The following is a 24,584-nucleotide window of genomic DNA, read 5'->3' as shown; positions in this document are numbered from 1 at the left end:
GACTGAATCTAATACTTCAATGAAATAAGTAGTCTTAGATTTAGCTGAGAACATATTTTTAAAGAAACCGGTATCTAAAGATTCAATGATGGAATCGACATCAATATGATTACGAGACCTAAAAATCAAGAATCTATAAGCCTTGCTATTTTACAAATAGCCTATGAATGCATAATTAAAAGTTTTATCCCATAATTTTATTTTCTTAAGTTAAGATAACTCTATCTTGGCCAGACACTCCCACACTTTAAGGTATTATAGGTTTGTAGGTTTGTTTTTTCACAATTCATAATGGGTTTTTATCAAAATACTCATGAGATACACGATTTATAATATAACGTGTAGTAAAAAGGGCTTCTCTCCATAAAATAAATGGTAAATCAAAATTAAAAACCATAACATTTATCATGTTCATCAAAGTTCTATTTTTTCTTTCAGCTATTCCATTCTGTTAAGGTGGATAAGGAACAGTCACCTCATATACAATCTCATTTGATTTACCGTAAGATGTGAAGTCATGAGAAAAATATTATCTATTATCTTCCTCAATCAAATCTAAAATTATCTATTTTTCCTTTTAGCTATTCCATTCTGTTAAGGTGGATAAGGAACAGTCACCTCATGTACAATCTCATTTGAATTACAGTAAGATGTGAAGTCATGAGAAAAATATTATCTTCCTCAATTAAATCTAAAATTATTTATCTTTTATTTCGATTGATTTTCTACTTCATTCACAGAGGCTATAAATCTATCTTTTACTTTATCTTTACTTCTGATAAGATATACATATGCATATATAAAGAAATCATTTATGAAGGTTATAAAATATTTATTTCCTCAACAGATCATAATATTTTTAAGACCACATACATAATTGTGAATCAAGTTTAGGACTTCGTCGTTCCTTTTAACTATTTTGAATAATTTTCTAGAATGTTTAGATTGTACACATATTTTACATTTATTTTTATTTTCCCTTTCCACTATAGGAATAAGCCCCATACTAATTATGCTTTCAAAGGAATGATAATTCATATGACCGAATCTAACATGTCATATATAAAAATACTCAATGAAATAAACAGAAGAATCTGGAGAGCTAAGGCATGATACAATCGCTGTCTTAAAGATAAATTTGCCCCTATAGGAAGATTATGGATGCACTGGGTTCTAACAAGTTTGCCATCAGGACATAACAACTTTCATCCAAGATGAATTGCTTAAATTTGGTACACTCTCAATCATAGCCACACGAACTCAAGAATATTCAAATTGATTTACTTAGAAAGAACACAGAGAAAAAATTAGAGAAGAGATAATTTCAGACATGTTTGTAATGGAGATGAGATGTCTTTATAAATAAAAAGTAGGTCGTCATTGGGGCTTGGTGTGCATGCGAGCGACATAATAAATGCATGCCGGTACATGCCAACTCATTAATTTTACAAAGATTCTTTATCTTCATGTGTATGAGTATAAAATATATGCTGAGAAAACCAAAAGTGCCTGATCAAAGACACCACAACGCGCCGCGCCTAGTCCACGACCGCAGTTGTGTCCGCACGCACTTGTGTGATTGCTCCCATGGCATACCCATATTTTCAAATACAAAGGATTATTGGGGGGTTATAACATTATTGCTTAATTTTCTTAACAACCTTTCAATATGAGACAAAACTAAACACAATTAATGCAAGTTCGTTAACAAAGGAAAAAAATAAATTTTCTAAAAATTTCAAAATTTTCCTTTTAAACTCTTTTAATCTAATAGTAATTGCACAAGAATAACAAAATTTATCTTGACATCGACAATTAAAGCATGCAATAAATCACTTCTTCACAATTGATGACTCGTTATGATTATGACGAATTTCAAGTAATTACCAAGTTAAGTTTTGAAACAAATGGGCCCCAATGGTCATCAAATCTTTTCTTACTACCTTTACCCACATTTTTTAAAGGCTTTTCCCTAACTCTTTTGGAGCCTTCGACTTGTACCAACTTATTATAATCAATGTAATTCTCAGTTTCCATTGCCTATGAGCAAATCATCTAAGTCTACTTTCTCTCATCTTATTATATATTAGCGTCGTTCCTAAATTTCTTCAAACACATTCATTCCTAATTCTATCCTTTAATATCTTGTCATTCATTGATCTCAACATTTGCATTTCTATTATGCTCATTCTATAGACATGGTATTTCTTAATTGCTAACATTTTGTCCCATAAAAGCATGTTTGGTCTCATAGTCATTCTATAAACTTTTCTTTCGACCTGAGCAGCATATGACAAACACTCTTCTTCGTATTTTCCACTTTACTTGAATTCTATAGGGCAACATTATTCTCAAATTCTCCATTCTAATGAATTATCAACCTAAGATATCAATAAGTAACCATTTTAAAAATTTTCTTAGTCAACAATTTTTACTAATTCCTTGTACCCACCTCTATTGTTATTAAAATTATGCCTAATCTATTCCGTTTTTAATTTAACTAATTTTAAATTCTAAAGCACATTTTCATAAACTTAGCTTTGTGTCCATGTCCTCCTTCATCTTGTCAATAAAAACTAAGTCATCAACAAACAATATACACGTCATATCTCTTCCTACAAATACCTTATTAGTTTTTTTATAACCAATGGGCTCAATGTCATCCCCTACTACAAGCTTAATTGAAAATTTGGAATAACATATTCATAAGACCTAAAACAAACACATAAAATTAGGTTAGGCCGTACTAAAATGACTTCAGCCCATGCCCAACCCAAAAATTGATTGTGTTAATATATGTGAGGTTCAAGCCAAGCCACCAGGCCAAATAAGTAGGTCTAAGCCCAGCCGAAGCTACTTCCTTAACAACCAAGGCGTAAGCCTATGCTGGGCTTAGAACCGGGCCGAAGCTCAGGCTAGAAAAAAATTGGCCGAGCTCAGGTTGACTCGACCCAAAAAATGATAAAAATCATTGTTTCCCATGTGAATATTGCTAATATATAGACAATTGGGGCACACATGCACAAAGAAATGGACATTTTAGAGGTGTCGAATATTTGCATAATATAAATATGAAGCCGGGTAGAGCCGGGCTTGATTGGTTTAAGATGGGGCTAGAATGACTTGAGGCCGAACCCAAACTGAAAATTGCTTGGACCATGCATGCATTGCAAGGGCCAAGCCCTACTCACCGGCCAAGCTTATAGTACCAAGGTGGGGCTCGTCCCGGGCTGGCTATTCGGCCCATTTCCACCCTCTGTTGGGCGGGCTACCTGGCCAACTGCCCCCCTTAATGCTAGGTCAATGCCGGGGTTGGGCGGGTTCGGGACCTGGGCCTTATGTGTCGGTCGGGTCCCACCGTCACCCCTTGGAGATCACGCGTAGCGCGTGGCGCATGAGCAGCTGAAGATAGTTTTATGTACAACTGACTCGACTGATGTTTCCAGTCCAAGACGGAATCTTTGAAAAGTGTTTACCAGTTACCACCCGACACAGCTGTCATAGAAGAGAAAATCTCACGAGATTCCTCTCCCCCTTTGATTCTTCCCTTCCTCTCTCTCTCTCTCTCTCTCTCTGCGCAGCCGCCATGTGTGGAATCCTTGCTGTATTCGGCTGCATCGAAAATTCCCAGTCCAAACGCGCACGAATCATCGAACTTTCTCGCAGGTCTCGCTCTCTCTCTCTCTCTCTCTCTCTCTCTCTCTCTCTCTGAATGGAGACGAAGGATGGAATTCAGTTAATTTCATCTGACAGAAATGAATTTATATGATTTGCTTTTATTCCTGCTTCCGAAGACATTATTCGTAATTAAAAAAGAAGAAGAAGATTGCGGTAGACAAAACATAGATACAGAAGTAAATTAAAGTAATAAGGGAATCTCAATCTACCACCATCCAACAACCGTTGGTGGGAATCCCAACACATTTCAAAATGGGCTTTGGAAATGCATGTTCCTGGAGTCCTGCCAACTGTCTTTAAAATGGTTGGTGGTGATGTGCGCATCAACTCTCCAAGCTCCCTTAGCGTACTCAGTTCCTGCTCGAAGGAAATGATATCTACACCCACCCTTTCTACTTTTTAGTAATACAATAGTACACTTTTGTACCACTTCATTGCCAAAGAATAGAAAGGTCCTCGGCGGGTGTAAATTGTTGCATTCCTAAATCAGAGGTTGGTTGCCCCTGCAACATTTGTAGAATAAGCCTATCCTACAAAGCAGTGTGTGGGGGTCTACCGTGATGCAGGGACCACATCCAATCCGTCCATAAGGTGTGGCGATTCAAGTTCACCACGTATCCCAAAAATCAGCTTGATAAAAAACACAGGTGGGTGACACAACAGGAGCAGGTGTGATTTGGACACCTACCATTAGAAGCTTCCAGATTGTGCATGGGGCACGTTGTGTTTTTTATATGCTATACAATTCATTCAGAAGATAAGCCCCATGAGGATGAATGGACGCCCTTGGCCTGATTTTCAGGCTTCAAAGAGATCACGAGTACATGATGGACGGATTGGATATCATTTACTTATCACGGTGGCCCCACATGCCATGTTGTAGAACATGCTTATTCTACTAACTTTGTAGAGGAATCTTCTCCCGAAAACAAATCATTTTTGTCTTGGAATTTAACATGATTACCTGATCTGACCTGGAAACAACCAGGTGGAATCCTACTAGACTCAAAATGTGCCAATTTGGCACACATGTGCAAGATCAGCCGTTCATCAGGAAGGCCATAAGGTGACTCTGCCCTAGGCCAAAAATCAAGCCAGTGCACTCATTTGGTGGGCTATTCATATCTATTGAATGCAGATCTATGGTTATACTTTTCAGCATTGGTTTAGACATGCATGTCTGATCTGCCTGATAAGTAGACTAGCCTATTTTCGGTCTAGGACACATGAATCCGGGGGCTCACTTGATGAACGGTCCAAGCATCACACATGTTCAGCATTAGCACATGTGGGGCTCTTGTGCCCGTCATGTGCATATGAGTGTTCATCAGCAAAGTATTAGGATCAATATTTCTATTGCAGTTGCATCCATGCAAATGTGTTGTATTGAATTCATGCTGCTTATTATTCTCATGGTGACATACAAAAAACATATCTCACACTTGTAGAGGAACCGTCTCTACAACTAGTTGGATATGGGGCCCAACATGGTGTACGACATCCACCCATTCAGCAGGGTCGCCCCACCATGATCATGGGATGCCTCAAAAACCAGACCAATCCAATCATCAGATGGCCACACCATAGAAAACAATGGACAGCCACCCAAAACAGATAGATACATTTTAGATGTATACAATAATGTTTTGCACGCATTTGATAAGTGTTGTTGGTTAAGCTTAATCTACAACAGTTGGATAGGATCCAAAATCCATGGCCAATGCCAGATCCTAGCCTTAAAAGTCAAGATCTAAAAATCATCATCGGTCGCCTGTCCACGTCATCATTTTTCTAAAAGTTTCTAGTTCGGTATATTGGGGCCTTAGATGAGCAAAAGAGTGAAGTGGATAACAAACAATACCTTGTTAACGATTTCATTCCGTTATTTTGTGAATTTGGATTTTGAACAAATTCTTTTTTATGCCATTGATAATCTATCAGATTATTTTGTTGCAGACCAGATTCTGTACTGAAGTTAGCTTTAATGTCTGCTATGCTTTTCTGCAAACATAGGTTGCGACACAGGGGTCCTGATTGGAGCGGTTTACACTGTTATCAAGATTGTTACCTGGCCCATCAACGGTTGGCTATCGTCGATCCTACTTCTGGAGATCAGCCACTTTACAATGAAGACAAAACAATCGTTGTTACGGTGTGTGAATATATCTCTCTAGGTGTAAATTCCAAGAACCGTTATGTTATTTAGGATCACGTGCTGCTCTATCATTTTAATTTCATCTTATTACATTGTAAACTCACTAGGAACGCCTATCTCTAGGGACCAACTACATTTTTTCCATTTAACGTCAGCTTGATTTGTGGCAGGTATTATTTTGATAAGGTCTCTGTAGTTTGTTAACCAAGGAATATTCTAATAGATGTTTCTCAAACATCAATCACTCAAGATACTTTTAGTCATTGCTCAAGGCACTTTTGTTGTTCATGGAGTGTATTTCAGAGAAAATCCCAAAGCAAAAATAATACGTCAAAAAGCTCTGTTAACAGATCAATTTTTCAATGCAATTATTTTCTGCATGTGTTTATGTGTCGTCCACATTCCATATTATAGGATTGCATCTTAACCTGATGAATAACTCCAATGTTCCCACGCATGCCAGGTAGGCACTTATGGTAATGCGTACAGGTTTGTATGGGGTTTAGCAAAGCTCAAAGATTGATCAAGGATTCTCATTCTTGTACACTCGTCAAAACTTGTTCTTGCCTGTTTTTGTCTCTCTTTTACAAACACTTACTGCATAAGCAAGTTCCCCTTTGTTGACAAGTACACAAACAACTCAGTAGTAACAAAATGATGATAATATATTGTTAAGGTGTAGGGGTTTTTTCCATATATGTATCTAGTGGCTTCTTTTGCCATCTATACAAATCATGGGTCCCATCTCTTGTCTGAGATGTGATGGTGGGGGCTGGTTCATCTCAAGAATACATGCACATGGCCAAAACATATGCAGTCCAAAATCCCAAGTTGGATCTGGTCTTTATCTTCCAACAAGTTGTGCTGGATGCTTGCATAGCAATGTTTGAGAACCCAGCTGACTAGGTGTACTGTCGAGTTGGGTCAACTTGAAGACTCAGTCAAGTCTTCACGAGAATCAACTCAAGCATTCACCATCATCAGCTGACACGGTGTTGGTTCCAATATTTCATTACTGTTTTAGAATTATGAAATTATTAAAAGAAAATTAATGTTTGTGTATTTGTTAAAAATTTTGGTTGGATGTTGGTACCTGTGTGTGCTCTGGTATCAACTTGGCGCCCCTTTTTATCACCTGATATGATGGAGCTCCATGTGTGTGCCTGCGCGCTGCTCTCAGTTGCATGTCTGGCAACTCTCCCTTTGCGAGCCTCGTTTGCCTGTGGACCTCTGGAGAGTGCATGCATTGACAAGGCTTTGGATTGTACCGGGTGAGATCGTGTTGGCATGTGAGTGTTGTCAAAACGAGCCTCTACCATGGGTGAATTCAATGCCCTGGTAAAGAAGGAAGGTGGCTGTCCCATCATGGCCAATCTCCCATTTAAAAGTGGCCCAAAATAGTTGGGAGAAGGCTACAATACGATGACGATGAGTTATTCCATGAAAATCCACCTGGTAGGAATTGTATCAGTTGGTCCACAAGCCAGGTAAGGAAGGTTGATGTCAGCTTGGCAGCTGGTTATAAAAAAAAATTGCAAGCTACCATCGCAATTCCTGTGCGACCCCAATTAGCTGGGACAAGGCTAGGATCTGATGATGAAGACAGTGACTTTCTTCTGATTATTTAGCTTATACGAACATGGGTTGACCTTTTGCAACCAACAAACATGTATGCATACCACACTTGAAGAGAATAACCAGCCCACACATTCACACCTTCTAACTACTTACAAGGGTTGATGATCACGAACAAGGCATCTGACTAAGCCAATCAGCCCACACGTTCATCACGCATATCACAAGAGGCAATGATGATGAACATTATTTTCTCACATGCAGGCCGTTACAAAGGCCCAACACAACAAAAAGAAAAGAAACGCTAGGTTTCTTAAAAGATGTTTAGCACAAGAGGGATGTGAGAGGCCAAAAATAAAAGAAGGAAACAAGGATAGGGTAGATGGGAGAAAGATGGATTAGATCATAAACAAATATGCTTTGATACCATGTAGAACAATCTTCTTGTTATTGTAGCACGTGACTGTAGCAGCCATTGTAGCACGGTACTGTACATATCACTGTAGCATGTGAAAGAAGAGAAGAAAAAGAGAAGAGAAGAGAAGAGGAAGGCTAAACAAAAGATATGAGAATAAGAGCTAGGTGGGCCATATCCACTTATATTAACACTTAGTATCATGTAATTGTTTACTATGATTTCTTTTATTTTCTTTCATTACTGATTTGAATTGGTCCATTTGATTGTGACTCACATTCACATTCTTTCAACATTCCTATTGAGGCATTGATTTTTTGGGACCACATTTTTTTTTTAATTTTTATATATTTTTATTGATGCAGTAAATCTAGCTTATTTTCCAAATTCCCATGAGTGAATTCTCATAAAAAAATCTCTTGTTCCACTATTTTAGCCTCAAAATTGCTCTATACAATGTTTATGGATTGCTGCCTCAGGTTAATGGAGAGATTTATAACCATGAGGAGCTGAGAAGAAATCTGACATCTCATCAATTTCGAACTGGCAGTGACTGTGAAGTTATTGCTCATCTTGTAAGTAATATAATTGATAGAGATTCTTGTGGTCCATTACCATTTTGATTTTGAACCAGAAGCAAACATTTTGAGTCATGCAGTATATTCAATCCATCAACAATTACGGGCTTGATCTCAATAAAATGAGTTATAAAAAGGATGTGCAGATGTTACTGGCTGTTGGTTGATATATTCTTTTGTCTACTTTTCTGGTACAGTATGAGGAATATGGAGAGAATTTTGTGGATATGTTGGATGGCATGTTCTCCTTTGTTCTTCTTGATACCCGCGACAAAAGTTTCATTGCTGCACGGGATGCTATTGGTATTACCCCACTCTACATGGGCTGGGGTCTTGATGGTAAATGATTTTCACTCGGCAAACGTTTCTAAAGTTGCGGCTCTCTTTTTTGTTGACATCATGAGAGAATTTATCGGCCTTTCGTTTTTAACTTGGATTTGCTACGGTGGTGTAGTTGTGTAGAGATGCTGTTGCAGGCTGCATGACTGAGTGATGCCAATGCTCCCTTGAGAGTAAAGCTTCTTGGGATGAGCTTTAGAGCTGTTTTTCTTTTCCCCTTTTCTGTTTCAATATAGCAAATTTCCTTGTTTTCTTTGTGTTAGTATTTTCAGTAGCCAGGTCAGAGTAAATTTATTGCCCCTTTTTTTGTGTTGGCTGTTTTGTGATATGTTTGAGGATTGGTTTCTGTTACATTGGCTGCTTCTGATCAGCAGCATTCTGCGTCTGTTTGCCAGATTTGAGCTTGAATATGCTTTATCCACAATTTTAATCAATGTTGCATTTTGGTTTCTTTTTTCGGAGATGCCATACAGACGGGCATTTTGCGCCATCTTACTGAGCATGCTGAAATTTAAAGGATTTTCTCTCCAGCAATGCATGTGTTTGGATGATCTAGACATATTCACTTAATAGCCATTGCTATGTTTTCCAGGATCAATTTGGTTTGCTTCAGAAATGAAAGCTTTGAGTGATGATTGTGAACGTTTTACAGTTTTGCTTCCTGGGCATATATATTCCAGCAAAAGCGGTATGCTATCTATTCTACAGAGTCGATCATCTTTGGTGTTCTGTACTGTCAGTTAAGAAGTTTTTAAAATATATTACAAATTTAAGCATGATGGACTGGACTGCTCTATCAAAAGTTGCTTCCCTTTTCTACTGTAGCGATTTTAAAAATTAGACTAAGGTCATGTTTGCATTTACAACCATCTTCATCATCATCATCATCATCATCATTATTTTTCGTGTGTGGGTGTGTGTTTGATTGCATCAAATATCATGAAATTTTATGGTATTTGGTGTAACGAAATGCATAACTTGCCTTTCATCTTTTGTGCAGGAGAGCTCAAAAGGTGGTATAACCCACCATGGTATTCAGAGCGCATACCCTCAACTCCTTACAATCCCTTGGTTTTACGTGAGGCATTTGAGAAGGCATGCTCCCAACCTTTCCGGCATTTTATAATTTTGAATGTTCTCGATTCTGTTATAGGTTAGAATTATGGTGTTGGTCGCACTTCTTAGTAAACCTGTTAAGGTGTCTCAGTTTTCAGTTTACCTAATCTGTTCAATTAAAAAAAAGAAGGCGAAGATACATGTTTGATGTTTGAGCTTTGCTAAGCCAACACGTGTGTGCAATAAAGCTAATGCGCACACCACACATGCCAGCATGGCATAATTTCGAGATCTAATTCATCCATCAGAATGGCACCACTTTATTGATGCCCCAGCACAAGAACCAGGTTGATGCACTGGTCGGGTGGGCCACAGTTTGCAAAACATGTATGGGTCTGAAAAACTTGGCTGAAGTTTTCTACACAGCCGCCTGTTTCCAATATTGGGGCCCACATTCTGATTGGACCAGGTTTTTTCTTGGGGAAATGTGTACAAGGTCGGACCAACCTGATGGATGGATTAGATCTCGCATGTATGTGCCATGCTGGCATGTGTTTGGCATGTACATGAGCTTTATTGCACGTGTGCGCGCTTAGAAAAACTCTTGATGTTTTAACTCTTAACTGACTATCCAAGATCTAAAAGCGGTGTCTTATGCTACTTTCTTCATGCTGTTCTATAATACTCATAACCATTTGCTTTTCGGTCTAACATCATGCAGGCTGTGGTTAAGAGACTTATGACTGATGTACCCTTTGGTGTACTCCTATCTGGAGGGCTTGACTCATCACTTGTCGCTGCTGTTGCGTCACGCCACTTGGCAGAAACAAAAGCTGCTATGCAGTGGGGATCTCAATTACATACATTTTGCATTGGTTTGAAGGTTATTATGCTTCTTGCATGTGCATAACCATGTGTTTTACTTAGTTTATTATATCTTCATACTGTTTCCTTTGGAGGGTGATTTGAGAAAAATCACTGTGCACTTCTTGATATATTCTCGAAGAGTAAACCACATACGGCAAAGCTTCATAGCATAAATTCCGCGGACCTGTCTTTAGACTCACTGCACTGTTATCATACAACACGGACACCTGCTAGTTGCACATAACTGTTTGACATGGTTTCCTGTTTGATATGTGACGCAGGACGTGAATTTAAATATGATATGCAAGATTGCAGGCTTAGATCACACCAATTCAGAAACAATCACACAAATTCCACATCCCACATGAAAATCCAAACATTCAATTAAAGGGGAATCTATGCGGGTCCAAGCCGACACAGGCTAGGACTGGACCAATAAAATTATAAGCCAAACAATGTCAAAGGGAAATAAAATCAACTACTCATGCATAAAAATCAGTCCATAATTCAAGGGATTCTCTAATTTCAATTCAAGGAACCCTAAGGTGATAAAAATGGGCAAATCAATTAGGGATCATGTAATATAGGGTTAGGATTCATGAAAAAAACGGCTATGAGAGGATAAAAGAGGATAAAAACCTGAGCCAAAAGATGATCCCGCGTGTGGACAGCAACAATGGTCCAGATGGACGTGCGTGTGATCCCGGCCGCACGTGTGTGGGGCCCACTATTCAGAAAAAGGCCACCTTGGCCCTGGTCGGCCAAGGATGGACTCTAAAACCTCCAAATTTCAGCTCGATTCGATGGACGGTTTGTGCGTAGTGCTCCGCCGAAGTTTCAGCTCGCCTGCGGGCCGAAATCTGGAAACCTGCTTCAATGAAGAAATCTGATGCAACAAAAGGACAAATTTGACGTATGGATGGTGGGGGAAGATGGAAAAAAAAGATGATGGAAGATGGGGGTGAATTGGGATCGATGTGGCTTCGCACCACGGTAGTTAGCCCTTCGAAAAGGGAGGGCTTCGCACCCACTTTTGAATTCTTCCACAACTCATGAAGAGAGCAGAAAAATAAAACAGGAATTTTTTTATTAACTTCAATGAATCAAAAGAACTACAAGGGGTGCTTATTTATAGGGAGAACCCTATATCCAAAAACTCGCACCATGTGCGACACCTATTACTTGGCGATGAAGTAAACTAAAATAAAAACCAAACAAAGAAATCTAAAGCGTTCACGATATTCTAAATAATAACAATAAGTAAAACCTAAAATATAAAACTAATCCGACGAGTGGGCCACGATCATGAGATCCCATGGTGGGCTTTTCCTGACTATCGGGCCACTTTTCTGAACCAAAACTTGTCTTCTAGCCAGGAGGCCCTCCCTGGACGTCGTCATCGAGCCAGATCGATGGTGGGGTCCTCCTTCTGCGTACGTATGTGCGTAGGGGTGGTGGTGTGCGGGCGTGCGAGTGCACGATGTCCTCATCAACTCTCCCTGGCTGCGAAGATTTCGCCACCAGCGAAATAAAACTCCTGAACCGCTCTAGGATGTCGGGGTCAAGTCTCTGAAGCTCCTCCTCAGTGAGCCATGCGCTGTCCGAAGTTGGGCGTGACTTCCATTTAACTAGGTATTTCTGAAACCCGCCATCCGATGTGAAAATTATCTCATGGTCCAGGATATCCTCTATTTCCTCTCTGGGTGTGTGAAGGCTAGGTATGGGAGGCAGAGGCTGGGATGAAAGGTCGGGAAGAGGCCATGGATAAAAGGGTAAGGTTGGGACATCAGGATGGGTGGGCGAAGGGCCGGACAAAGTATCAATGGGTCCCTGAAAAGCAACTAGATCCTCCACATTGAATGTGGAACTAATTCCCATGGAAGGTGGAAGATCTACCTTATACGCATTGAGACCGTTTCGCTTTATAATTTTGAAGGGCCCAGCACTACGCGCGTGTAACTTACGAACAGCCCCTGGAGGGTACCGCTCGGGCCTGATACGGACCATCACAGAGTCCCCAATATTGAACTCTTTGAAACGTCTATGTAGGTCTGCAGAAAATTTGTAATGCTCATTACTAGCAGTGATCTTTCGCCTGATTTCTTGATGCAATGAATGTATGTGATGTGCAAAAGACTCTGCCGACTCTGATGACCTATAGTAACGACTTCAAAAGGACTTAGACCTGTGGACCTATTGATAGAACTATTGTATGCAAACTCGGCTATGGGTAGTACGGCGTCCCATGTCCTGGTATGCTCCCCCACTAAACATTGAAGTAAACTCCCTAGGCTCCTATTAACCACCTCAGTCTAGCCATCGGTCTGAGGGTGGTAGGCAGAAGAAAACTGGAGCCTAGTATTCATCATGTGCCATAGTGTCTTCCAAAAGTAACTCATGAATCTCACGTCACGGTCAGATACTATGGTTTTTGGTAACCCATGCAGTTTGACAACCTCACTAAAGAATAGCTTGGCAACATGAGAGGCGTCAGAGGTCTTAGAACAGGGAATGAAGTGGGCCATTTTAGAGAAACGGTCCACGACAACGAATATGGAGTCATGCTTTCGAATAGTCTTGGGAAGTCCAAGCATGAAGTCCATACTGATGTCCTGCCAAGGGATGAATGGGACTGGCAAAGGTGTATATAATCCTATATTCTGTTTCCTCTGCTTTGCCAGTTGACAAGTACGACATTGCCTTATAATTTTGGCCACGTCCCGCTTGAGGCTTGGCCAATGAAATCTATCCTCCACTAAGGCAATGGTCTTGTCACGACCGAAATGACCTGCAACCCCCCCTGAATGTAACTCTCAGACAAGAAAATCGCGAAGGGAGGTGCGTGGTATGCACAAGCGGTCACTCCTAAACAAATATCCGTCCAAAATCAAATACTCATTGTTAGCTTCTGATGGACTCTCTAATAAAGACATATACACAACTCAAAAATTTGGACACTCAGAATACTCTTCTTTGATGCGCTCAAGGCCCGTAACTTCAACGTTCATGGAGTTGAGTAATGCGACTCGACGACTCAACGCGTCGGCAGGCTTATTCTCTACACCGGCCTTGTGCTTAAGCACAAAAGTGTACTCTTGAAGGAATTGAACCCACTTAGCGTGCCTGGGGCTTAATTTCTTTTGAGAGTTCAAGTATCTTAAGGCCTCGTGATCTGAGAACAAGACGAATTCTTGTGGTAACAGGTAATATCGCCAATGGCGTAGTGATTGCACTACCGCGTAGAATTCCTTGTCATAGATGGAATATCTTTGCTTCGCCTCATTCAGTTTCTCACTAAAAAAGGCGACAGGGTGCCCTTCCTGGCTGAGTACTCCTCCTATGCCGACTCCTGACGCGTCACATGCGACTTCAAAAGCTTTTGAAAAATCTGGAAGTCGCGTAACTGGAGCTTCGGTCATCTTGACCTTTATCTCCTTGAAGGCCTTCGAGGCGGCCTTTGTCCATTGAAACTCTCCCTTTTTTATGCAGTCCGTGATGGGAGCCACAATGGAACTGAAGCCTCGAATGAACCGCCTATAAAAAGTAGCTAAGCCATGAAAGCTGCGCACCTCATGAATATTGCGGGGTTCAGCCCAATTAACGATGGCCTTGACCTTCTCGGGATCCGCCGATACACCCTCAGCTGACACAATAAAACATAAGAAGATCACACTACTAGACAAGAACGCGCACTTCTTTAGGTTGGCGTACAACTTCTCGGCCCTAAGGATCCCACAAACTTGCCTCAAATGGTTGAGGTGTTGCTCCTTAGTCATGCTATAAATCAAGATATCATCAAAGTATACGACCAGGAACTTCCCCATGAAGGGTCTCAACACTTGGGTCATCACACGCATGAAAGTGCTTGGGGCATTAGTTAACCCAAAAGGCATAACTAGCCACTCATATAGCCCATCCTTCATCTTGAAGGCCGTCTTCCACTCATCACCAGGGCGTATACGGATTTGGTGATACCCACTTTTGAGGTCGATTTTTGAGAAGATAGTAGCATTAGCCATCATATCTAGCATGTCATCAAGACGCGGTATGGGGAATCGATACTCGATTGTAATTTTGTTGATGACCCTACTATCAACACACATCCTCCATGTGCCATCCTTCTTAGGTGTAAGAAGGGCAGGCACGGCACACGGACTCATGCTCTCTCGAATGAAACCCTTCTCTAGGAGTTCATCAATCTGCCTCTTCAACTCAGCGTGCTCCTTCGGGTTCATTCTGTAATGTGGGAGGTTTGGTAGAGTTGCCCCAGGGATTAAGTCAATGGCATGTTGTATATCCCTCATAGGGGGAAGCTCATTCGGTAAATCATCAGGAAAAACATCACGAAACTCGTGTACTACCTGAATGGCCTCAGTGGATAACTCTACGCTAGTCTCTGGTACACTCTCCCTAGCCACAAGGGCGTATATCATCGAGTCCGCCTCCGTCTCTCGCTCAAAGTCTTTGGCATTCAAAATATGGAGCGGTTTGGACTTGGACTTCGACTCCTTCACTTCTTTTGGGCTGCTCACACTACTTTGTGTGGTGAACTCTTTTCCAATTGTATTCTTGGGTGGTAGAGGATTTAGCTTGACCTTCTTGCCCTCAAACCAGAATGTACACACATTTGAACGACCAAATATGGTAATATCTCTGTCATAGAGCCACGGCCTACCTAGAATGACATGGCCCACATCCATAGGAACAACATTACACCAAATTGTGTCTTTATAAGATCCGAACTGAATAGGGACAAGACAGCGGTGTGAGACTGGAATGGATGTTTTATCAACCCAGGAGACTCTATAGGGCTGAGGATGGGCTTCCAGCTTCAAGCTCAAACGACTCACAGTGCTAATCGATGTCACGTTCGCACAACTACCACTATCCACGATCATCTTACAACTCTTTTCCCCACATTTTGCATAAGTGTAGAAGATCGTGTTGCGGCGCCAGTCATCAGTATTCTTGGCTTGAGCCAGGGCACAACGCACAATTGCGAGGGTCAAAGACTCTTGTGCTCCCTCTTCCTCATCACTAGGGGTTCCGACTGGCTCATATTCCTCCTCCTCAATATCACTCTCTGGGGGCACTACTTCCACTTACCCATCAATAAGGAGTACTTTAGTGCCCTCTCTCGTGCCGCACTGGTGAGCAAAGTGACCAAACTCCTGACACCTAAAACACCTAGTGGCCCCACTTCCACGTGAACTAGACCCAACAATCTCTTTACCCTTATCATCCTTAGGTCTGGGCTGAACATTAGGGGAATGTTTGTTTTGAAATCCCATGTTAGGTCTAGCCCCAGAGGGGTTGACCTTAGTACCGGATTCGCGAAAGTCAAACCGCCTTCCCACATATGCTTTAAGGTATTGCTCGACATCTAACACTACTTGGTACAACTGTTCGATAGTGTCTATGTCTTTGGCGAGCAATTCTCTCCTAATGTCAGGACGGAGGCCCATTTTAAAATGAGCAAGGGTGAGTACGGGGTCCTCATCAACCTCACAGCGGGTCGAGTACTCTTCGAATTTCTCAACATAGTCAGCAACACTCATGGAACCCTGTCGAAGAGACTGCCACTCCTCAATCAACCGCATGCGATAAGAGAAAGGGAGGTACTTCTTTTTCAGTATTTCTTTCATTTCTCCCCAATGGACTATTGGAAGTTCCCTCGCTCTTTCTTTTTTTCGCTCAACTGTCGCCCAAAACCTCTTTGCTTGACCCACAAGCTTCATCTTGGCGAATCGGACTCGTCGAGCATCCGACATATCATACCACTCAAAATAGTGGTCCATATCCGCCAACCAATCTAAAAAAGCTTTAGGGTCCAAGTGGCCATCAAAAGTAGGGGCATCTACCCTAACTCCCTTGAGGAGTTGTGCATCTGGGTCATATTGATCATGATGTCCCTCACGGGGTGGGTGCACAGGTACGCGCCCATGACCACCTCCTTGGCCGCCTCCATTCCTTGGTCTAACCTCCTGACCAATTGCCTGAGATTGGGCATCCTCCCCAGTGGTGGGGTTGACCCTGAAGGACGCCTCTATTTCTTCGAGGCGTTTATCTATGTGTTGTTCCAAATGCTTATTCAAGGACTCAACTTGTTGGGCTAACTTGGCCACTGTTTCTTGTAGTTGCTCCATATTTAGTGTGGGGTGCAAACCGAAACTGCGACCCGTACGTGTAGGCATACACTGACTTGCTCAACTTAAGGACCTGTTATGACAACTATATGCGTCTAAAAACTAAATGACCCTACGAGACTCTATATGAAGGAGGCTATACACTGTTACTAAAATTCAGCTATATATGATGGACTGAATGCATGAAGGACTCAAACAAACTAAACCCTAAATATGTGGTGAATTCCCCTACAAGAACCCTAGGCTCTGATACCAAACTTGACGCAGGACGTGAATTTAAATATGATATGCAAGATTGCAGGCTTAGATCACACCAATTCAGAAACAATCACACAAATTCCACATCCCACATGAAAATCCAAACATTTAATTAAAGGGGAATCTATGCGGGTCCAAGCCGACACAGGCTAGGACTGGACCAATAAAATTATAAGCCAAACAATGTTAAAGGGTAATAAAATCAACTACTCATGCATAAAAATCAGTCCATAATTCAAGGGATTCTCTAATTTCAATTCAAGGAACCCTAATGTGATAAAAATGGGCAAATCAATTAGGGATCATGTAATATAGGGTTAAGATTCATGAAAAAAACGGCTATGAGAGGATAAAAGAGGATAAAAACCTGAGCCAAAAGATGATCCCGCGTGTGGACAGCAACAATGGTCCAGATGGACGTGCGTGTGATCCCGGCCGCACGTGTGTGGGGCCCACTATTCAGAAAAAGGCCACCTTGGCCCTGGTAGGCCAAGGATGGACTCTAAAACCTCCAAATTTCAGCTCGATTCGATGGACGGTTTGTGCGTAGTGCTCCGCCGAAGTTTCAGCTCGCCTGCGGGCCGAAATCTGGAAACCTGCTTCAATGAAGAAATCTGATGCAACAAAAGGACAAATTTGACGTATGGATGGTGGGAGAAGATGGAAAAAAAAGATGATGGAAGATGGGGGTGAATTGGGATCGATGTGGCTTCGCACCACGATAGTTAGCCCTTCGAAAAGGGAGGGCTTCGCACCCACTTTTGAATTCTTCCACAACTCACGAAGAGAGTAGAAAAATAAAGTAGGAATTTTTTTATTAACTTCAATGAATCAAAAGAACTACAAGGGGTGCTTATTTATAGGGAGAACCCTATACCCAAAAACTCGCACCATGTGCGACACCTATTACTTGGCAATGAAGTAAACTAAAATAAAAACCAAACAAGGAAATCTAAAGCGTTCACGATGTTCTAAATAATAACAATAAGTAAAACCTAAAACATAAAACTAATCCGACGAGTGGGCCACGATCATGAGATCCCATGGTGGGCTTTTCTTGACTATCGGACCACTTTTTTGAACCAAAACTTGTCTTCTAGCCAGGAGGCCCTCCCTGGACGTCGTCATCGAGCCAGATCGATGGTGGGGTCCTCCTTCTGCGTACGTATGTGCGTAGGGGTGGTGGTGTGCGGGCGTGCGAGTGCACGATGTCCTCATCAATATGGTTGTGATACTATTTTTAGTTGCACTTTCTCAAAAATATCGACAATATATCACAATGCTCCAGGATACATATTATCAACTATTCCATCAGATGCAGTGGTTGAAAACTTCTTGACATTTAAGCTATACATTAACTAGCGAAATATTATTACAATTCTTAACATTATTCTAAGAGTAATCACCTAAATTACTAATTCTTTTGATAAATTGATGTTGCATATCTCACAAATTATATCATATTAGGGACCATATCATTTTGAGGAAATATACAATGGTCGATCGAGCATTGGTTTGGCCTATTCAGAAATTGGAAGATCAACTTGCTGATTTCTTAATTAAAGGAACTGATTGTCATCATATCCACCGCATGCGTTGCAAGTTGGCCATGATTGATATTCATGCTCCAACTTGAGGGGAGTGTCGAGAGAGATATTTTGGGTGTGCATGTATATCTTTTCTTGTATTCATGAGGAGTGCCACACTCTGTACTTTATTTCATTTAATATAGCGTGTTAGTCTCTTTGGCTAACACGAGACAAGTTGCTCTAAACTCTCTCTTTCTTCTCCCTTTTCTTCTTTTTTCCTTCTCTCTCTTCCCTTACTAATGCAGGGGCATTTTCACACCGGGCTCAAGTGGGGTAGCCTGTGGGATGTAGGGACACACTTGAGGTGGGCGGCCCGTGTGAGGCGGGACCCATGTGATGTGGGCCCCACGAGGGGGGTTCGGCCGAGGTCCTAACCCATGCGATGTAGGGCCTGGGCTATGAGATAAAGGGATTAATTCGCCACGCTCTATCAGTTCGAGCTTTTAGAGCAAGTGGTTAATTGTCCTGCATCAAAGTGGTATCAGAGCGGGAGGTCTCGTGTTCGAGACTCCTCACAGGGGGTGATTAATGCAGGGGCATTTTCACACCGGGTGTGAGTGGGGTAGCCTGTGGGATGTGGGGACACACTCGGGGTGGGCAACCCGCTTGAGATGGGACCTATGTGATGTGGGGCCCACGAGGGGGGTTCAGCCAAGGTCCTAACCTATGTGATGTGGGGCTTGAGCTATGAGATAAAGGGATTAATTCGCCATGCTCTATCAATTTGAGCTTTTAGAACAAGTGGTTAATTGTCCTGCATCACTCGCTCTCCTTCTCTACTTTCAACTCAAACCATGTGCGTGTGGGTGATCCAAATAATTCATATTCCAAGGCACACAGAGGATGGGTGATACCCCTAAAATGCCTCCACTGATGATCCTACCATCTTATTGGGCTTCTTAAGTTCGACCATTGTTAGTGGCTAGGATCATATGATGCCCACTTTTATATTATAGAAAGGTGGGTTCGACCCGGACCATTGCTTCGAACAAAAAATGTCATTTCTTTTGATTGAGCATCATATGATGCCGCTTGATTTTTATCAGTTGTCTATAGTTCATTTATTTCGATTGAGCATCATATGATGCTGCCTGATTTTATCAGCTGACTATGGTTGATACTTTCTTTCATTATACATGCTTCTTATTCAGGGTTCTCCAGATCTCAAAGCTGCCAGAGAGGTTGCAGATTATCTTGGCACTGTTCATCATGAGTTTTACTTCACGGTACAGGTAATATCTACTCTTTTCCATGGCCTAGACGAGATAAAATCACATAATGGATACACGATATTCACGCTGCTTTCTCTTCAATATCAGGAGGGCATAGATGCAATTGAGGAGGTCATATATCATATCGAGACATATGACGTGACCACTGTTAGAGCCAGCACTCCCATGTTTTTGATGTCCCGAAAAATCAAGTCTTTGGGTGTGAAGATGGTTCTTTCTGGGGAAGGTTCTGATGAAATTTTTGGAGGCTACTTGTACTTTCACAAGGCCCCTAACAAAGAGGAGTTGCATTTAGAAACATGTCGCAAGGTACACCACTCAAGAAATGGCTTGATTCTTCACTATGATATGTAAGAATTGTTTTTTCTTTACTTCTTGTAAAGACCCGGTATGCTTGGACCGAAGCTGGTGATATCCTCTGTTAGAATGGCTCATGCAATGGATTGCACAAACAACTACATGGCCTGCAGAAAGATTCAAGGCATAGGCATGGAGTGTAACAATGGAGCCTTTCTGTTCATATCTCACTTGTGATGTGGGTTGGATGGAGCGGGAAAAATGCTAACTTGCTTAATATGAATTCCTTTTATGTGCTGCACCACCCATAGGTGTATTAAGTATGCTTTGGAAGATCCACAATAGAAAAAGGCATGATCGGGAAGCCCTGCCAAGTGCCAACCATGATTTGCCAGTAAAATCCAATTGCTACCTCAGAAACAGAGGAATAGTTCTCTTATATGTTTGAAGATTTTCAAATCTTTCACGACTCCAAAGGCAATTATTCATCCAGAAGCAATAATTTTTAAATATTTGATTTGTTAGCTAGTATAGGCAGCCTTTATTGGGGAATGTAATGCATCATGAATGCCATGAAGCTGGAGCCGGAGCATTCATGTATTTGAAGTGAAGCATCAATTCTGTTGCAACCAACTATATGCTTCTCTGCATGGATTTACTATTTTTCGTAATTACGGATTTTCTTATCAAGCATTGGTATATGTGACTACACATGTAACTGATTCACGTTATAGACCTCTCTCTCTCTCTCTCTCTCCCCTGAGTATTCTTGGGATCTTTTCTTCTTAGGACTCCTCGTACTAAAATTTCTGAGAGTACCTATATTTCTAAAGAGATTTATCCTTTTTAATCCAGTTGACTACTAATTGTCTTTTAAACTTATTCAGATTAAAGCTCTTCATTTATACGATTGCCTGAGGGCCAACAAAGCAACATCAGCATGGGGTGTAGAAGCCCGTGTACCCTTTTTGGATAAGGATTTCCTCAATACCGCGATGGATATTGATCCAGATTGGAAGATGGTAAGTGCAGAATTGCCAAACTTTGGCCTTTCAGTATCTCCTCACAGAATTTCTAATATTTCAGGACCTAAACATGCCCCATGGTGTCAATAAATACTTTCTTTAACATGTGTGATGACGTTTTATAAATATATATATATAAATTATTATTTTTAAATTAAAAAAATAAAAAATCATTTTAAGCATTTGGATGAATTGCAATAAAGAAAAGGGTGCCACTATTTACAGCCCCACCTTTTTTCTTCTGCATAGATCCTGTTTCCTACAATTTGTACTGGAAACCTATTCCCCACCATTTTCCTGTTTTTCCATGAGTTCTCACTTTTTCTTTTTTCTTTTTTCTCGTTACCAAACAGTCCCTAAACAAACATGTACCCTGCAGACCTTCTACCATTATATCATTTTATATTCATCCGTTAATCAAGTTTGCACACTTGTTTTGACTGTTTCGGTGATGATCTGAAACAATTACAGGTAAGACCCGATCTTGGTCGTATTGAGAAATGGGTTATGCGCAATGCATTCGATGATGATCAGAACCCATACCTGCCAAAGGTATGTAGTCTATTTGTTATCATTGGAATATTTGTTTCGGGAGCTTCCTACACACACCTACTGACACATGGCACATGTGTAGGACATCCAAGCTGTGCATCTCTATCATGTAGATGACCTTGCCAGAAAATCAGGCATTCAACTCATTTGGTGGGCCAATACAGTGGATGGTTTTAGAAATTGCAAATGTCCCTGTTTGGTGTACATCTGTGGCCTGCCCTCCTTCACATTTGGGCCAGCCATCTCATAGTGTGGATGTTCCACGCATCTGCCAGGTTGGCATGTCTGGATGTGTGTAGAATTGCATCTGGAGTACGGCAGGCTAAGCCGCTTTCTTGGAGGAACTGACATTACTATTTCTGTTTCTTGTTATTTTCAAGCACATACTATATAGGCAGAAGGAACAATTCAGTGACGGAGTCGGGTATAGCTGGATTGATGGCTTGAAGGAGCATGCAAACGAACATGTACGTCATCGCCTTTACCTTTTGATGATTGATAAGAAAATGATTGCTGCAACTAATTTCATTTATTGCAAGATTGTTAATTCTTCATAGTGTGCTGGATCAACAGCCTTGCCTACGAGTCCTGATTATGGTTTTCTTAAAACTAGCAATACAAGCATCTTATACTTGTTGTCTGAAAATGCCTGCCCAGGTTACTGATGCTATGTTGATGCATGCAAGCTTTGTTTATCCTGAGAATACTCCCACAACGAAAGAGGCATACTATTACCGAAGCATCTTCGAGAGGTTCTTTCCCAAGGTGAGACCAATCAGATGAATCAATGTGTGTGTGCGGGGGACTGCTACTTGGGGTTCAGGTGACCCAAGGCCAATTGACCCAACCTTGGTTTGTAAAGATTCTCTGGTCAGGGTTTGGTTCGAGTAAAATGACAACCCAGTTTAAGAGTGGCAATGGGCTGGGTAGCCTGCCTGACCCAACGAGCCCAACTTGTAGCTGCTAGCTTGTCCCATGGACTGGGCTTGGCCTGGCATGCATGGGCTGATCATTTTTCGGGTTGCGCTTCTGCTCAAGTCATTTTAGCCTGGCCCTGCATGACTTCATACGTGCGTGTGTAATATCCTGCGAATTTGCCATTCTAATCCTCTGTTAGGCAATCAATCCATCTTGAATGTTGACTGCTGGTTTCTATCCTCTAAAATCTCTATTTCTTTATGCATGCGTGGCCCACTTGATTAAAGGATAAAATAGGAACATTTAAGTGGGAAATAGGAATTTTATCAATTTTCCGGTCAGGCTGGATCAGGCCCAGGCCCAACCATTTTTGGGGGCAGGCTCAGGCCTGTTGTGCTATGCCCCTGCTGGGCTCGGGCCAGGCTCGGGCCTCAGTCTTTAAGTGTTGGGATGGACCCAGGACTAGCCTGGCCTGGCTCAAACGTGGGCCATTGCCACCCCTAAGGTCCAGTTGGAAAGCCAGTTGGGTTCAGGCTGAGCAAAATTGGTTGGGTCAGGTCGGGTTGGGAATAATTAATGTATTTGGGTCTGGTCAGGTTGGGAATAATTAATGTATTTGGGTCTGGTCAGGTCGGGTTGGGTTGAGTTCAGATTCATTTGTGTTGGGCACCTCATGTAAGAATTCAGGTTGATCGGTTGCAGGTTAGGTCCTCTTGAGGTCCGGTCAGGCTGACCCCCCAGCCATTGTTCTGTTATGCAGATCATTGATCTGTTGGACTCAACCATGGATGGAGGATGCCCAAAAAGTCCACCAGATTGGAACATCATAACCTTTTGATCTTTAGCCTGTTCCCTGCTGAATGCATGACTTTGGTCTCTAGAAGGACACTTATTGAATGGTCAGGATATCCTCCAACCTGAGAGATTTTTGGGGTATCTCCCACTCCATCAGATCAACATTTGGGATCATTGACAGCATGGCCCCCACACCGACACATCACAAACAGTTAAGATTCTAGGCATCAGCAAATCATGTTGTTGGGCCGCCTCACCTTATCATACCATTCTTTCCATGCAAGTTTTCTGAAATCTGATAGAATTCATCTATTTTTTTTTTCTGAACAGAATGCAGCAAGATCAACAGTACCAGGAGGCCCGAGTGTGGCATGCAGTAGTGCCAAAGCATTGGAATGGGATGTGGCTTGGTCGAAAAACCCTGACCCATCAGGCCGGGCTGCTGTCGGAGTACATGCTGCTGCTTATGAGGAAGCGCCAGGTTCACTTCCCGGTGCGAACGGTGCTGTTTCGGTGGACTTTTCTCAGAAACTGGAGGAAGGTGTTATAGTGGCAGCTGTAACTGCTGTTTGACTGATTATTCCATGTCAGCGTCTAATCATATGAATCTTTGAAAACGGAAGGAACATTTTCCTTCCTTTGCTGCTAAGGGCGTAGTATGGTAGGCCACCGTTTTGTGATGAGCATGGGAGGGGGGGATTGTCAGTTCATTACCTTTGTGATTTTAATTGCCATTTTTACGAGGAAAGTAAGGAATGCTACCTACTTGAGCATGATAGCCACCATGAAGTGGACCACGGGGGGGTTGGGTCAGATTGAGGGTCAACCCAAGCAAGCCTACTTCAACGTGACCTGGTCCTAATTCTGACCCGAGATGCCAAACCCAAACCCAAACCCAAACCCACTCGGAATTCCAATATACTTAACCCTACGGACCCAACCCCAAATACATGTGATTATTCCCAACCTGAACCCAACCCAATTTCAAATTCGGTTGGAGTTTTCCAATCCTAACCTGCCCGAGAGGACCTTGACAACCAGACCCAATGCGACCCATGCTCGGGCTGGGTCAATTGGGTTCAGTTACACAAATCCAAGTTGCAGCTCTA

General features: G+C 41.8%; 1 protein-coding gene across 1 annotated transcript; it reads left to right on the top strand.

The window, feature by feature from the left end:
* Window positions 1-3,471: 3,471 nt before the first annotated feature.
* Window positions 3,472-24,240, top strand: LOC131233266 (asparagine synthetase [glutamine-hydrolyzing] 2-like). The gene is made up of 14 exons (XM_058229917.1): window positions 3,472-3,666; window positions 5,692-5,830; window positions 8,303-8,398; window positions 8,599-8,740; window positions 9,333-9,428; window positions 9,741-9,835; window positions 10,518-10,679; window positions 19,808-19,888; window positions 19,976-20,197; window positions 21,073-21,207; window positions 21,682-21,762; window positions 22,143-22,229; window positions 22,420-22,527; window positions 23,806-24,240. The coding sequence occupies exons 1-14, from the start codon at window positions 3,587-3,589 to the stop codon at window positions 24,046-24,048; spliced, it is 1,767 nt and encodes a 588-aa protein (XP_058085900.1). The 5' UTR covers window positions 3,472-3,586; the 3' UTR covers window positions 24,049-24,240.
* The last annotated feature ends 344 nt before the right edge of the window (window positions 24,241-24,584 follow it).

The sequence above is a fragment of the Magnolia sinica genome, chromosome 2, assembly GCF_029962835.1.
Source record: "Magnolia sinica isolate HGM2019 chromosome 2, MsV1, whole genome shotgun sequence".
NCBI classification, from domain to species: Eukaryota; Viridiplantae; Streptophyta; class Magnoliopsida; order Magnoliales; family Magnoliaceae; genus Magnolia; species Magnolia sinica.
The sequence above is the reverse complement of the archived record's forward strand: the minus strand, read 5'-3'. Positions and strand labels throughout refer to the sequence as shown.